The sequence below is a fragment of the Hordeum vulgare genome, chromosome 5H (genome assembly GCF_904849725.1).
Source record: "Hordeum vulgare subsp. vulgare chromosome 5H, MorexV3_pseudomolecules_assembly, whole genome shotgun sequence".
In the NCBI taxonomy this organism is placed as follows: Eukaryota; Viridiplantae; Streptophyta; class Magnoliopsida; order Poales; family Poaceae; genus Hordeum; species Hordeum vulgare.
This window is the reverse complement of record NC_058522.1, coordinates 560,230,210-560,245,123: the sequence shown is the minus strand read 5'-3', so window position 1 is coordinate 560,245,123 and position 14,914 is coordinate 560,230,210. Positions and strand designations below refer to the sequence as shown.

General features: G+C 41.6%; 1 protein-coding gene across 1 annotated transcript; it reads right to left on the bottom strand.

The window, feature by feature from the left end:
- Positions 1-11,929: 11,929 nt before the first annotated feature.
- Positions 11,930-12,998, bottom strand: LOC123399175 (RING-H2 finger protein ATL5-like). Its single transcript, XM_045093608.1, has one exon. It carries the CDS (start codon positions 12,800-12,802, stop codon positions 12,110-12,112), a length of 693 nt encoding a protein of 230 aa, XP_044949543.1. The 5' UTR covers positions 12,803-12,998; the 3' UTR covers positions 11,930-12,109.
- Between the last annotated feature and the right edge of the window lie 1,916 nt (positions 12,999-14,914).

Below are 14,914 nucleotides of genomic sequence, written 5' to 3'. Positions count from 1 at the left end.
ACTGGATGCACTTCGTGTACAAAACGGACAATCTCTCTCGAAGTATCAGCGTTTCGAACGAGAACTCATCTCTTACATAGGGATTTCATTTTTTTGAACTTATTTGAACTCCATACTTTTTGTGTGTTCAAAATGCACCATTCAAAGGCACATCACAAAATTTCAACAATTTCTGACTTCATTTGGTATTCCTCGTGCATTTACTTTTTTTTTGAGTTAGTTGACCCTGAAATTGAAAAGCACTTCAAATGAACTCTGAAAATGTTGAAATTTGGCATGCTATCATCATTTCACCCACATAGCATGTGTTAAAAAGTTGAGAAGGCTACGACAAAAACTGGATGCACTTCGTGTACAAAACGGACAATCTCTCTCGAAGTATCAGCGTTTCGAACGAGAACTCATCTCTTACAAAGGGATTTCATTTTTTTGAACTTATTTGAACTCCATACTTTTTGTGTGTTCAAAATGCACCATTCAAAGGCACATCACAAAATTTCAACAATTTCTGACTTCATTTGGTATTCTTCGTGCATTTACTTATTTTTTTGAGCTAGTTGACCCTGAAATTGAAAAGCACTACAAATGAACTCTGAAAATGTTGAAAGTTGGCATGCTATCATCATTTCATCCACATAGCATGTGTTAAAAAGTCGAGAGGGCTACGACAAAAACTGGATGCACTTCGTGTACAAAACGGACAATCTCTCTCGAAGTATGAGCGTTTCGAACGAGAACTCATCTCTTACAAAGGGCTTTCATTTTTTTGAACTTATTTTAAGTCCATACTTTTTTGTGTTCAAAATGCACCATTCAAAGGCACATCACAAAATTTCAACAATTTCTGACTTCATTTGGTATTCTTCGTGCATTTACTTATTTTTTTTTGAGCTAGTTGACCCTGAAATTGAAAAGCACTACAAATGAACTATGAAAATGTTGAAAGTTGGCATGCTATCATCATTTCATCCACATAGCATGTGTTAAAAAGTTGAGAGGGCTACGACAAAAACTAAATGCACTTCGTGTACAAAACGGACAATCTCTTTCGAAGTATCAACGTTTCGAACGAGAACTCATCTCTTACAAAGGGATTTCATTTTTTTGAACTTATTTGAACTCCATACTTTTTTTGTGTTAAAAATGCACCATTCAAAATTTCAACAATTTCTGAATTCATTTGGTATTCTTCGTGCATTTACTTATTTTTTTTAGCTAGTTGACCCTGAAATTGAAAAGCACTACAAATGAACTCTGAAAATGTGGAAAGTTGGCATGCTATCATCATTTCACCCACATAGCATGTGTTAAAAAGTTGAGAGGGCTACGACAAAAACTCGATGCACTTCGTGTACAAAACGGACAATCTCTCTCGAAGTATCAGCGTTTCGAACGAGAACTCATCTCTTACAAAGGGATTTCATTTTTTTGAACTTATTTGAACTCCATACTTTTTTTGTGTTCAAAATGCACCATTCAAAGGCACATCACAAAATTTCAACAATTTCTGACTTCATTTGGTATTCTTCGTGCATTTACTTTTTTTTTGAGCTAGTTGACCCTGAAATTGAAAAGCACTACAAATGAACTCTGAAAATGTTCAAAGTTGGCATGATATCATCATTTCACCCACATAGCATGTGTGAAAAAGTTGAGAGGGCTACGACAAAAACTGGATGCACTTCGTGTACAAAACGGACAATCTCTCTCGAAGTATCAGCGTTTCGAACGAGCACTCATCTCTTACAAAGGGATTTCATTTTTTTGACCTTATTTGAACTCCATACTTTTTGTGTGTTCAAAATGCACCATTCAAAGGCACATCACTAAGTTTCAACAATTTCTGACTTCATTTGGTATTCTTCGTGCATTTACTTATTTTTTTGAGCTAGTTGACCCTGAAATTGAAAAGCACTACAAATGAACTCTGACAATGTTGAAATTTGGCATGCTATCATCATTTCACCCACATAGCATGTGTTAAAAAGTTACGAGGGCTACGACAAAAACTGGATGCACTTCGTGTACAAAACGGACAATCTCTCTCGAAGTATCAGCGTTTCGAACGAGAACTCATCTCTTACAAAGGGATTTCATTTTTTTGAAATTATTTGAACTCCATACTTTTTGTGTGTTCAAAATGCACCATTCAAAGGCACATCACAAAATTTCTACAATTTCTGACTTCATTTGGTATTCTTCATGCATTTACTTTTTTTTGAGCTAGTTGACCCTGAAATTGAAAAGCACTACAAATGAACTCTGAAAATGTTGAAAGTTGGCATGCTATCATCATTTCACCCACATAGCATGTGTTAAAAAGTTGAGAGGGCTACGACAAAAACTGGATGCACTTCGTGTAGAAAACGGACAATCTCTCTCGAAGTATGAGCGTTTCGAACGAGAACTCATCTCTTACAAAGGGATTTCATTTTTTTGAACTTATTTGAACTCCATAATTTTTGTGTGTTCAAAATGCACCATTCAAAGGCACATCACAAAATTTCAACAATTTCTGACTTCATTTGGTATTCTTCGTGCATTTACTTTTTTTTTTGAGCTAGTTGAACCTGAAATTGAAAAGCACTACAAATGAACTCTGAAAATGTTGAAAGTTGGCATGCTATCATCATTTCACCCACATAGCATGTGTTAAAAAGTTGAGAGGGCTACGACAAAAACTGGATGCACTTCGTGTACAAAACGGGCAATCTCTCTCGAAGTATGAGCGTTTCGAACGAGAACTCATCTCTTACATAGGGATTTCATTTTTTTGAACTTATTTGAACTCCATACTTTTTGTGTCTTCAAAATGCACCATTCAAAGGCACATCACAAAATTTCAACAATTTCTGACTTCATTTGGTATTCTTCGTGCATTTACTTTTTTTTTTGAGCTAGTTGACCCTGAAATTGAAAAGCACTACAAATTAACTCTGAAAATGTTGAAATTTGGCATGCCATCATCATTTCACCCACATAGCATGTGTTAAAAAGTTGAGAAGGCTACGACAAAAACTGGATGCACTTCGTGTACAAAACGGACAATCTCTCTCGAAGTATCATCGTTTCGATCGAGAACTCATCTCTTACAAAGGGATTTCATTTTTTTTGAACTTATTTGAACTCCATACTTTTTGTGTGTTCAAAATGCACCATTCAAAGGCACATCACAAAATTTCAACAATTTCTGAATTCATTTGGTATTCTTCGTGCATTTACTTATTTTTTTTGAGCTAGTTGACCCTGAAATTGAAAAGCACTACAAATGAACTCTGAAAATGTTGAAAGTTGGCATGCTATCATCATTTCATCCAAATATCATGTGTTAAAAAGTTGAGAGGGCAATGACAAAAACTGAATGCACTTCGTGTACAAAACGGACAATCTCTCTCGAAGTATCAGCGTTTCGAACGAGAACTCATCTCTTACAAAGGGATTTCATTTTTTTGAACTTATTTGAAGTCCATACTTTTTTTGTGTTGAAAATGCACCATTCAAAGGCACATCACAAAATTTTAACAATTTCTGACTTCATTTGGTATTCTTCGTGCATTTACTTATTTTTTTTGAGCTAGTTGACCTGAAATTGAAAAGCACTACAAATGAACTTTGAAAATGTTGAAAGTTGGCATGCTATCATCATTTCATCCACATAGAATGTGTTAAAAAGTTGAGAGGGCTACGACAAAAACTGGATGCACATCGTGTACAAAACGGACAATCTCTCTCGAAGTATGAGCGTTTCGAACGAGAGCTCATCTCTTACAAAGGGATTTCATTTTTTTTGAACTTATTTGAACTCCATACTTTTTTTGTGTTCAAAATGCACCATTCAAAGGCACATCACAAAATTTCAACAATTTCTGACTTCATTTTGTATTCTTCGTGCATTTACTTATTTTTTTTGAGCTAGTTGACCCTGAAATTGAAAAGCACTACAAATGAACTCTGAAAATGTTGAAAGTTGGCATGCTATCATCATTTCATCCACATATCATGTGTTAAAAAGTTGAGAGGGCTATGACAAAAACTGAATGCACTTCGTGTACAAAACGGACAATCTCTCTCGAAGTATCAGCGTTTCGAACGAGAACTCATCTCTTACAAAGGGATTTCATTTTTTTGAACTTATTTGAAGTCCATACTTTTTTTGTGTTGAAAATGCACCATTCAAAGGCACATCACAAAATTTTAACAATTTCTGACTTCATTTGGTATTCTTCGTGCATTTACTTATTTTTTTTTGAGCTAGTTGACCCTGAAATTGAAAAGCACTACAAATGAACTTTGAAAATGTTGAAAGTTGGCATGCTATCATCATTTCATCCACATAGAATGTGTTAAAAAGTTGAGAGGGCTACGACAAAAACTGGATGCACATCGTGTACAAAACGGACAATCTCTCTCGAAGTATGAGCGTTTCGAACGAGAGCTCATCTCTTACAAAGGGATTTCATTTTTTTTGAACTTATTTGAACTCCATACTTTTTTTGTGTTCAAAATGCACCATTCAAAGGCACATCACAAAATTTCAACAATTTCTGACTTCATTTGGTATTCTTCGTGCATTTACTTTTTTTTTTTGAGCTAGTTGACCCTGAAATTGAAAAGCACTACAAATGAACTCTGAAAATGTTGAAAGTTGGCATGCTATCATCATTTCATCCAAATAGCATGTGTTAAAAAGTTGAGAGGGCTACGACAAAAACTGGATGCACTTCGTGTACAAAACGGACAATCTCTCTCGAAGTATCAACGTTTCGAACGAGAACTCATCTCTTACAAAGGGATTTCATTTTTTTGAACTTATTTGAAGTCCATACTTTTTGTGTGTTCAAAATGCACCATTCAAAGGCACATCACAAAATTTCAACAATTTCTGAATTCATTTGGTATTCTTCGTGCATTTACTTATTTTTTTTTGAGCTAGTTGACCCTGAAATTGAAAAGCACTACAAATGAACTCTGAAAATGTGGAAAGTTGTCATGCTATCATCATTTCACCCACATAGCATGTGTTAAAAAGTTGAGAGCGCTACGACAAAAACTGGATGCACTTCGTGTACAAAACGGACAATCTCTCTCGAAGTATCAGCGTTTCGAACGAGAACTCATCTCTTACAAAGGGATTTCATTTTTTTGAACTTATTTGAACTCCATACTTTTTGTGTGTGTTAAAATGCACCATTCAAAGGCGCATCACAAAATTTCAACAATTTCTGACTTCATTTGGTATTCTTCGTGCATTTACTTTTTTTTTGAGCTAGTTGACCCTGAAATTGAAAAGCACTACAAATGAACTCTGAAAATGTTGAAAGTTGGCATGCTATCATCATTTCACCCACATAGCATGTGTTAAAAAGTTGAGAGGGCTACGACAAAAACTGGATGCACTTCGTGTACAAAACGGACAATCTCTCTCGAAGTATCAGCGTTTCGAACGAGAACTCATCTCTTACAAAGGGATTTCATTTTTTTTGAACTTATTTGAACTCCATACTTTTTGTGTGTTCAAAATGCACCATTCAAAGGCACATCACAAAATTTCAACAATTTGTGACTTCATTTGGTATTCTTCGTGCATTTACTTATTTTTTTTGAGCTAGTTGACCCTGAAATTGAAAAGCACTACAAATGAACTCTGAAAATGTTGAAAGTTGGCATGCTATCATCATTTCACCCACATAGCATGTGTTAAAAAGTTGAGAGGGCTACGACAAAAACTGGATGCACTTCGTGTACAAAACAGACAATCTCTCTCGAAGTATGAGCGTTTCGAACGAGAACTCATCTCTTACAAAGGGATTTCATTTTTTTGAACTTATTTGAACTCCATACTTTTTTTGTGTTCAAAATGCACCATTTAAAGGCACATCACAAAATTTCAACAATTTCATATATGGTGGACACTAGCTCACCTATGGTATATGGTGGACATTCTTCTTCTCTCATATATGGTGGACACTAGCTCACCTGATTTTTCAACCGGCGCTGATGGTCGCTACTCCTACTTCCCCTAGTGCATAACCAATATCTAGCACAAGGAGAATAAGGAGAAACGACCCCCACAGCAACAGTCGGCATTCTTCTTCTCTCATGTATGGTGGACACTCCCTCACCTGATTTTTTGACCGTCGATGATGGTCGCTACTCCTTCTTCCCCTAGTGCATAACAAATATCTAGCACAAAGAGAAGAAGGAGAAGCAACCCCCACAACGACAGTCGGCATTCTTCTTCTCTCATGTACGGTGGACACTCCCTCACCTGATTTTTTGACCGTCGATGATGGTCGCTATTCCTTCTTTCCCTAATGCATAACAAATATCTAGCACAAGGAGAAGAAGGAAAAGCGACCCCCACAACAAAAGTGATTCCGCGACACGCCACGTGGTTCCGCTGCACGCCACGTGGTTCCGCTGCACGCCACGTGGGACTAATGGTCTTTCTTTTTTAAATGACTGTTTTAATCAAAAATAGATCTGTTACAAAAGGGATTTCATTTTTTGAACTTATTTGAACTAAAGACTTTTTGTATATATATGTGGTCGAAATGCATGATACCATGAAGTTAGGAAGGGCTAAACCATTCAAAAGTTGCAAATGAAGTTAGAAAGGGCTAAACCATTCAAAATTGGAAACTATAATGGCACAAACAGAAACTAGACATATATAAATTGGTCCAAGCAGTACATGATACTAGTCCAAACAGTACATAATAATAGCTATCATAGATATATATATATATTCAAGGTGACGCTGGCCATAGTTAACGACTCGAATCAGAATGTCCACCTTATTCGAGGTGATGTTGGCCATAGTTGACGACTCGAATCTTGCGGTACAACTCGTATGAAACGTATGCATCTTTTGATGCATACTCAATGTTGATACGATCAAGTGGGGCCTTCTCCCAAAGTTTGTGCTGAGACTTTAGGAAATTGGTCTTCATATCACCATATTCCTCGTCGATCAAGGCAACTGCCATATGAGCCATCGAAGTCCTGACATGTCGAAGCCTGAATACCGTTTGGAGATCAATGAGGCAACCAGTTGGTATCTCAATACCGAAGCTGTACCTCATCTTCAGCTTGTCGTTCGTTATGTCAACGGTAGCAAAAGTGATGTCGCTGCGAAGGAAGTCCATGAGTTCTGGACAATGCTTGTCACTACTGCAACAGAAACAAATTAAAATGAAACAAATGTTACATACTGCTGCAATAAGGAAACATGTTTCATTACAACTAATGAGAAAATTATCTTTAGGATTCAAATAGAACATATGCAATGGAACCTAGAGAGATCACTATAGCTATCCAATGGAACCTAGAGAGATCACTAGCTATATGCAATTTTCATGACTATGACATATCATATTGCTATCCAATGGAACCTAGAGAGATCACTAGCTATATGCAATTTTCATAACCTTGGATCAAAGAACACCGCATAAAATTGTATCACTACAACTATGATTTCAATGGAACATATTGAACCAATCAGATTTTTCAGATTGTGGAACACTATTTCAATCAGATTGTGTTCCCTTCAACTAATCAAAATTGTTTCACTACAACTATTTGAAGCGAACCAACTATGATTCCAATGGAACATATTAAACACTAGTTGATTCTAATACGATTTTCAGATTATGGAACACTATTCCAATCAGATTGTGTTCCCCTTCAACTAATCAAAATTGTTTCACTACAACTATTTGAAGGGAACCAACTATGATTGAAACAAATAAACTTACAATGTCATTACCTTGGATCAAAGAAAGCCTCAAAACTTACCTCGCCCATTGGAAGATCAAGACATGGTGTGAGAAGCATAGTTGGATGACGGCAACACCGCGTTGATCGGCCATGTACTCCAGATCAAGCCCCAAGAACTTCTCATGATCCATTGCGGCGTCAAGCCATCGTTCCTTCAACTGTTCAAGAAAATACGACATCTCCCTGCTCTCGTTCGTGTACACGACATCGAGCATGGTCTTGCCATGTGCGAGCACCTCTCCAAAGCGAGTTGGCATGGTGGAAGAAGAGAAGGGAAGAAGAGAGGAGAAGAACAGAGAGCGAGAGTGAGGGAGAAGAAGAAACAGAGAAATGGCGACTCTGCTTCGGTTCGTGCTTTTCATCGCCCAAAACGACGCGGGATGCAAACCGTTTGGGCCTTTAGTCCCGGGTTGAGCCACCAACCGGGACTAAAGAGGTATACCAACGGTTGCCACCACTACGGCAGGCCACGTGTTAGGCCTTTAGTCCTGGGTTGAGCCACCAACCGGGAATAAAGTGGGATACGAACGGTTGCCACCACCACTGCCCACCGCGTAGCCCTTTAGTCCCGGTTTGGGACACGAACCGGGACTAAAGGCTCCTTACAGGCCGGGACTAAAGCCTCGAGGGAGGCATTGAGAATTGGGGCGACGTGACCGGACCTTTAAATGCCCGGCCCAGAGGCAGACCGGGACTAAAGGGTCCGGGCCAAAGGCCCGTTTTCCACTAGTGTATTGAACAAGGATATCTCAAGGAGAGACTCCCCTGTTGCCTGCAAGTCTCTAAGTCGTCGTATACCAATTTCATGAATATATTTCTGAAATATTGAGTTTGGTAGAGACTTAGTAAATAAATCAGCAAGGTTGTCGCATGATTTGACTTGCAGAATGCTTATTTCCCCGCTTTTCTGAAGATTGTGGGGGAAAAATCATTTAGGAGAAATATGTTTAGTGATATTGCTCTTAATATATCCTGTTTGCATATGTGTAACACAAGCCGCATTATCCTCATAGATAATGGTGGGTGATTTAATTGAACCAGTTCAACTTTAAGGATAATAGAATGACTAAAATTCAAAAGATCGGGCAAGCGCATATATACTGCCATATGCCAGGTGATAATGTCTTCTTGAACAACAAGGAATTAGTAGTTAGGAGCACGTGTACGTTAGCCTTGGCAATCTGCTGAGGCTCTATCTACATACTCTCCAGGTCGATCCGGTGACCAGCACCCACCGATCGGCAATGGAGCCAACGACGGCACCGGTGGTGGACGCGCGGTTCTGCTCGCCCGACGCCACGGTGTTCACCGTGACCAGGACGCCCGGCAGCTGGCCGCGGCGCGACCTGACCGTCACGGACGCCGGCGGCACGACGGTGATGCAGGCGGAGGTGGTGTCCAGGTTCGCCTCGCCCAGCCACTCCCTCCTCCACGACGCCGCGTCGGGCTACCGTGAAGCGCAGGCGGTCCCTGTTAGCCATCGGCCGGAGGTGGGACGCGTTCCGGGGGCACAGCAGTAGCCCGACGGACCTGCTCTTCGCCGCTGTCGCGATGCCTGGGCTTTTCGCCCGGGGAGACGTCCACGTGTACCTCGGCGCCGGCGGCCCCAGCGAGAGGCACCCGGACCTCGTCGTCGTCCGGCGTAGATACTACGGGCGCGAGTCCACCGTCTACCGCGCTGGCGCCACCGTTGCTCAGGTTCACCGTAAGCTCCAGACGGTTGAGTATGATGTTCGTGTTAACGCAGGCGTGGACCATGCTTTCCTCTTCGCGCTCACCGTGATCTTGGAGGAGATACGTGTCGACGACATTAAAAAACAATAGTGGTCCCATATATTTTCAATGCAAGATGTTGTGCTCTTGTTTTCCAATCACCCAAATTGGATAAACCCTAGAGTATAGTTCGATTGATCTAGTTTGTTTGTTACCTAGTAGAATAGAGTAATGTGAGAAAAGAGATAGGAGTAATTGTTAAACATCTTTTTTAAGTTTCCAAATTTAAAAACGCAATCTACAATGATAATGCCTTTTGGAGCTCGGCCTCCACGGGGTGTGGTTTTTTAAAAAGCCAAAATTCATCACAATTTAAATTTTTTACATCTAAAAAAATCTAAAAAAAGATATACATGGAGGCATAACACATGTATGTGTAAATTTTTTGGACGAAATAGTGTTATGTAAAAAGGACAAATATGTGGCGTTTTAACACATATTACTATTCATCCTAAAAATACATGAATTTGTTCTTTTTGCATAGATCGCATCACAAGGCATTTCATTCTGATTTTTGCACACATATATTTCATCCTTGTATGCTTGCATATAATTTTTCATTTTTTTTCACCAAGAATTTTTAAATTTTGAATTTTTCAAAAATAAAAGGCTCCATGAAGGCCGGGCTCCAAAAGGCCCTACTAATCAACGATGGATATATGGATGTTTTCTAAGTACAGTTTATGTGTATACATAGCTATCTTCATGACACGAAAGTGGAGTTTGTAACTCTCGAGTGAAGGATGAAATAAACCTTGAATTCACACGGCTCGTCGTGATCGAACCTTCATCTTTGAATACTTAAAATTGATACCCTGTATTTTTTATCCCGGTTTAAAGCAACCTCGAGGTTGGTTTAGGAGAGGATTTGTTGGCGTGGCATGAGGGAGTTTAGGGTTGTTGATTTAGACCAAATTAATGGCGTACCATGTGTTACTGCGCCTGCGCGGTCCGTGGATGTGGATGCAACGACAAGAGTCGCCATGGCGGAAGAGACGGCCATAGCAACGACGGTCGGCGGATGATATGCGCGGGGTTGACGGCGGTATTGAATGCGGACTTGCCTTTATGATGATAGAAGAAAAGGAACATTAGGTAGAAACAAACGACGACACACATGACTCGCCATCTTTGACGCAGTTGGGGTTGTCGCAAATGGTGGAAACATGGTTTTGAACTTCAGCTTCTTGAAAATTTCAGCACCAACCGAAATCAGCGACATTCAATGAATTTCAGTGATTTCGATTTACATTTCAACCAAATGACCAAAATATTCACTTGAATTCAATTAAATATTTTATATTTTTGAAAACTACTGAAATTGCTGAAATATTTCGTCCAAACCATAATTATTTTAGTATGTACTGAAATTCACTGGTCTTGTTTGGATCCATGGGTTAGAGTTAGAGTTGGTTAGATTGGACCGAACTAACCCCAAAACATCCAAACATGAGGGTTAGAGTTGGTTAGATGCATCTAACCCATCCAAAAGAACTAGCCCACCCAACAGGTGCTTACTTGGGTTAGAGTTAGAGTTGGTTAGATTGGACCGAACTAACCCCAAAACATCCAAACATGAGGGTTAGAGTTGGTTAGATGCATCTAACCCATCCAAAAGAACTAGCCCACCCAACAGGTGCTTACTTGGGTTAGAGTTAGAGTTGGTTAGATTGGACCGAACTAACCTCAAAACATCCAAACATGAGGGTTAGAGTTGGTTAGATGCATCTAACCCATCCAAAAGAACTAACCCACCCAACAGGTGCTTACTTGGGTTAGAGTTAGATGGGGTCAACAAAAAGTTACTTTTCCCTCTACCTCCACCATACAAAATCCTGAATAAAGGAGCCAAATGATTGAAAAAAGTGCATTTATTGACAATCTAATCCTTTCATCCAAACACCTTTTTAGTTAAAGTTAGTTTAGGGTTAGTCTAGAGTTAGAATCTAACTTTAACCTCTAACCGAATTAGAGTATCCAAACAGGGCCAATGAATTTCATAAAAGTCTCACTGAAATTGAAAAAACATGGATGGAAACCCTCTAGGACACGACATCAATGGAGGCAGGGAATATGTTGAGCTTGGCCCGGAGGCCGATATGGTGTTCCTTTATGGCGTGCGACGCCAACGTACACAACGCCAACTTAGACGTTTCCTACACACGGAATTGTAGCCGTTGTCACCTCAGGGGCGAGAGACAGGTCCTTAACACAAGCTGTTATGCCTGTTCTCGCTCGAATGCATTATTGCTCTGTAGTGGTCACGGTACTTATGGCTGCGGATAGGTGCTGAGATCGAGGTCCAAGTCCTATCAAAATATATTGGTGTACCAATCAATTTTAGGGTTAGTAATTTTAGGACAGCTCCGAGGAGAACTACTGAACAACTTAAGAATCAAGTTTTAAAGAGTAGTACGTAGCAAAAAACTGATAACTTGCAAGTAAGTTACAGAGATAGAGTTGACGGGATGCAGAGACAAGGGGTTCGACGTTGTTTTCACATATTTAGGATTGTTGATGATATCCTACTCCGCCCTAATGGAGTATCTGATTATTCCTAGCAGGGAGATCCGGAGGTTGACACCCGCGCGTCTTTCTCGGTACACGGAGAACCACCACGCACGGTCAGGAACAGCAAGCTTCCTCCAGCTGCACCAAGCGGCGCCGCCGGCTCCGTGGCCGCCACCGCCGATGACGACTGTGCCTTCTCGTCGTCGCCGGGCACCTCCGCCCCGGCCCGGCAGAGAGGGCACGTCGTCCTGGTACGCAACCAGGCGTCGACGCACTCCAAGTGGAACAGGTGCCCGCAGTTGGGCAGCTCGCGCGCCTCGTCCCCGTCGGCGAGCTCGGCCAGGCACACGGCGCACTCAGCCCTCGGCGCTGCGCCGCTCTCCTTCCGGTACGCGGTGACCGGCAGCGCCGAGAGCGCGGACGCGTCCAACCCGTGCCGCCGGCTGCTGATCATGCCAACGGACCGGAGGATGCCGCCTGCGAGGCCGTGGCCGCCGCCTCTGCGTGACCGGGTGATCATCAGGTATACCATGAGAGGGATGACGATGACGACGACGGTGATCATCAGGAGGACCAAAGACACGGTGAGCGCCAGACGAGCGCTGAAGTTGTAGCTGGCCTGCGGCGCATACTGATCGGTGGCACCCGTCGCCGGCGCGCCGGCCACTGGGTTCCCTGACATGGCACCGGAGCTCTCGATCTGTTGGGTACTACAAATGAAGTACGCTTGGAAAGCCATGTGAAAGTGCAGATGGGTTTATTTCATAGCTTAGCTTAGCTTGGGCAAGAGGGTGGTCGATCGTGTCAACGGTGGTGTCAGTGTCACGTACATTGGATAATATTGATGCGACGCTGACACACGGGGTGACGAGGACAATTGCCACTGACACTTCTTCCTTCGGATTAATTTGATCGGCCCGACATGACTACAAACCATTTTTAAGGCTTGCCTGAGCTTTCCGTCCTTTCTGCCGTGCAAATTTGTCCAAGTTTTATGGGCTAATGAATGGTGTGGGCGACATTTCACGTTATTATCCCCTGTGATAGGCAGAGCATGTGACAGTGCTCTACATTGTCAATATAAAATACTGCTAAGGTACACATCAACGCACCCACAATAGCTTTTTATTTGCTCTAGACATGTGCCGTTTACTTGTATGGTCTGTTTGACTCCAAAAAAATTGATAGAAATTTTAGAGGATTTATTTCGTCTATGAAGCTTGTCTGGTTTATAGGAGTGAAAATAACATGAATTTTTCAATGATCTGCTTTGTATACAGCTTGAAAGGAAGCTCCAATGAGTCCGCGAACTAACCTGTGATTGTATTGTTAAGATGACAGTTGTATTTTCCGTCCATTATAGCTCAAGTCCCAGACTTAACATTGGTGTTCGTATTTTACTGAATTTATTTTAGGCTCTCCGGCGACGTGCGTTCAATGAAAGGAGACATCCCTATCAACTACGAAGGCTTGTGTGACGACTTCGTGAATCTTAAAATGATGTGTGGTCTCAATCTCACGGAGGTGTTCATAATGATAGTGTATCGGCTTTAGAGATATGCGTGCGTATAACCAGGCCTTGCTAGCTAAGCAGGCTTGGAGACTTCTAACATCACCAGACTCGCTTTGTGCTAGACTACTCCAAGCAAAGTATTTCCCCAATGGTAGTCTAATGGACACAGTTTTCCCGGCTAACAGTTCAACAGTTTGGAAGGGCATCGAGCATGGGTTGCAACTAGTTAAACGTGGAATGATCTGGCGTGTTGACAATGGGGCAAGCATTAGAGTGTGGAGGGATCCTTGGATCCCTAGGGGTCCTCCATTTACCCCTATTCTACCTAAACCAAATTGTCGTCTCAACAGAGTCCAGAATTTCCTTGATGATCGTGGGAATTGGCAGCTAAACCTGCTGCAACAACACTTCTGCTAACCAGACATCGATGCCATTCTGAAGATACGTACCTCTCCTAGACAACAGGAAGACTTTATCTCCTGGCCTTGGGACAAATCTGGGAATGTTACAGTCCGAAGTGCATATAATTTTTCTATGTCGCCGGTGAGGGACAAGGTTAGTCCGGGTGCTGCAAGCTCTGCACCCACAGGCAATCGCCCGATCTGGAAGCTGGTGTGGAGTGCTGATGCTCCCCCCAAGATGCGGCATTTTGCATGGCAGGTTAGCTCCGGTTCTCTACCCACAAATGCAGAAAAGTTCAGACGTCACATTGGGACATCAGGTCACTGCAGTCTATGTGATAGAGAGGAGGAGGAGTCATTTCATGCGTTGCTGGCTTGTCCTAATGCCGCTCTTATGTGGGATACAATGCAGCTATCATGGCCACTACCTAATCGGGTAGATATTCCATGCACTGGATCAGAATGGTTACTGCATTTGCTTGCTGAATCACATGAACATATCAGGAGCAGAATTATTATGGTACTATGGCGGATATGGCATCTTCGGAATGAGCTTATGCATGGTAAAACCATCCCCCCGGTGGATACATCCCAGTCCTTTCTTACTAGCTATTACAATACTTATCAACAAATCTTGTTAAGCGTCGAGGAGATTCTGAAAGGAAAGACTCCGGTGCTAGATATGAGGCATGGGGAAGATTTCCAATCTGTGCCAAAACGCAAACTGGTATGGCCATGCCCGGCAGAACAGGAGGTAGCACTGTCAGTTGATGGTTCATTCCATGCTGTGGATGGATCCGCTGGTTCGGGCATGATTCTGCGGGACAGTACAGGGGCGGTAATCTTTGCTTCATATCGTAAGCTGTTCCATTGTAATGATGCTCTTGAGTCTGAGCTGCAAGCAATAAAAGAAGGGCTCAAGCTAGCAACGGAGCAT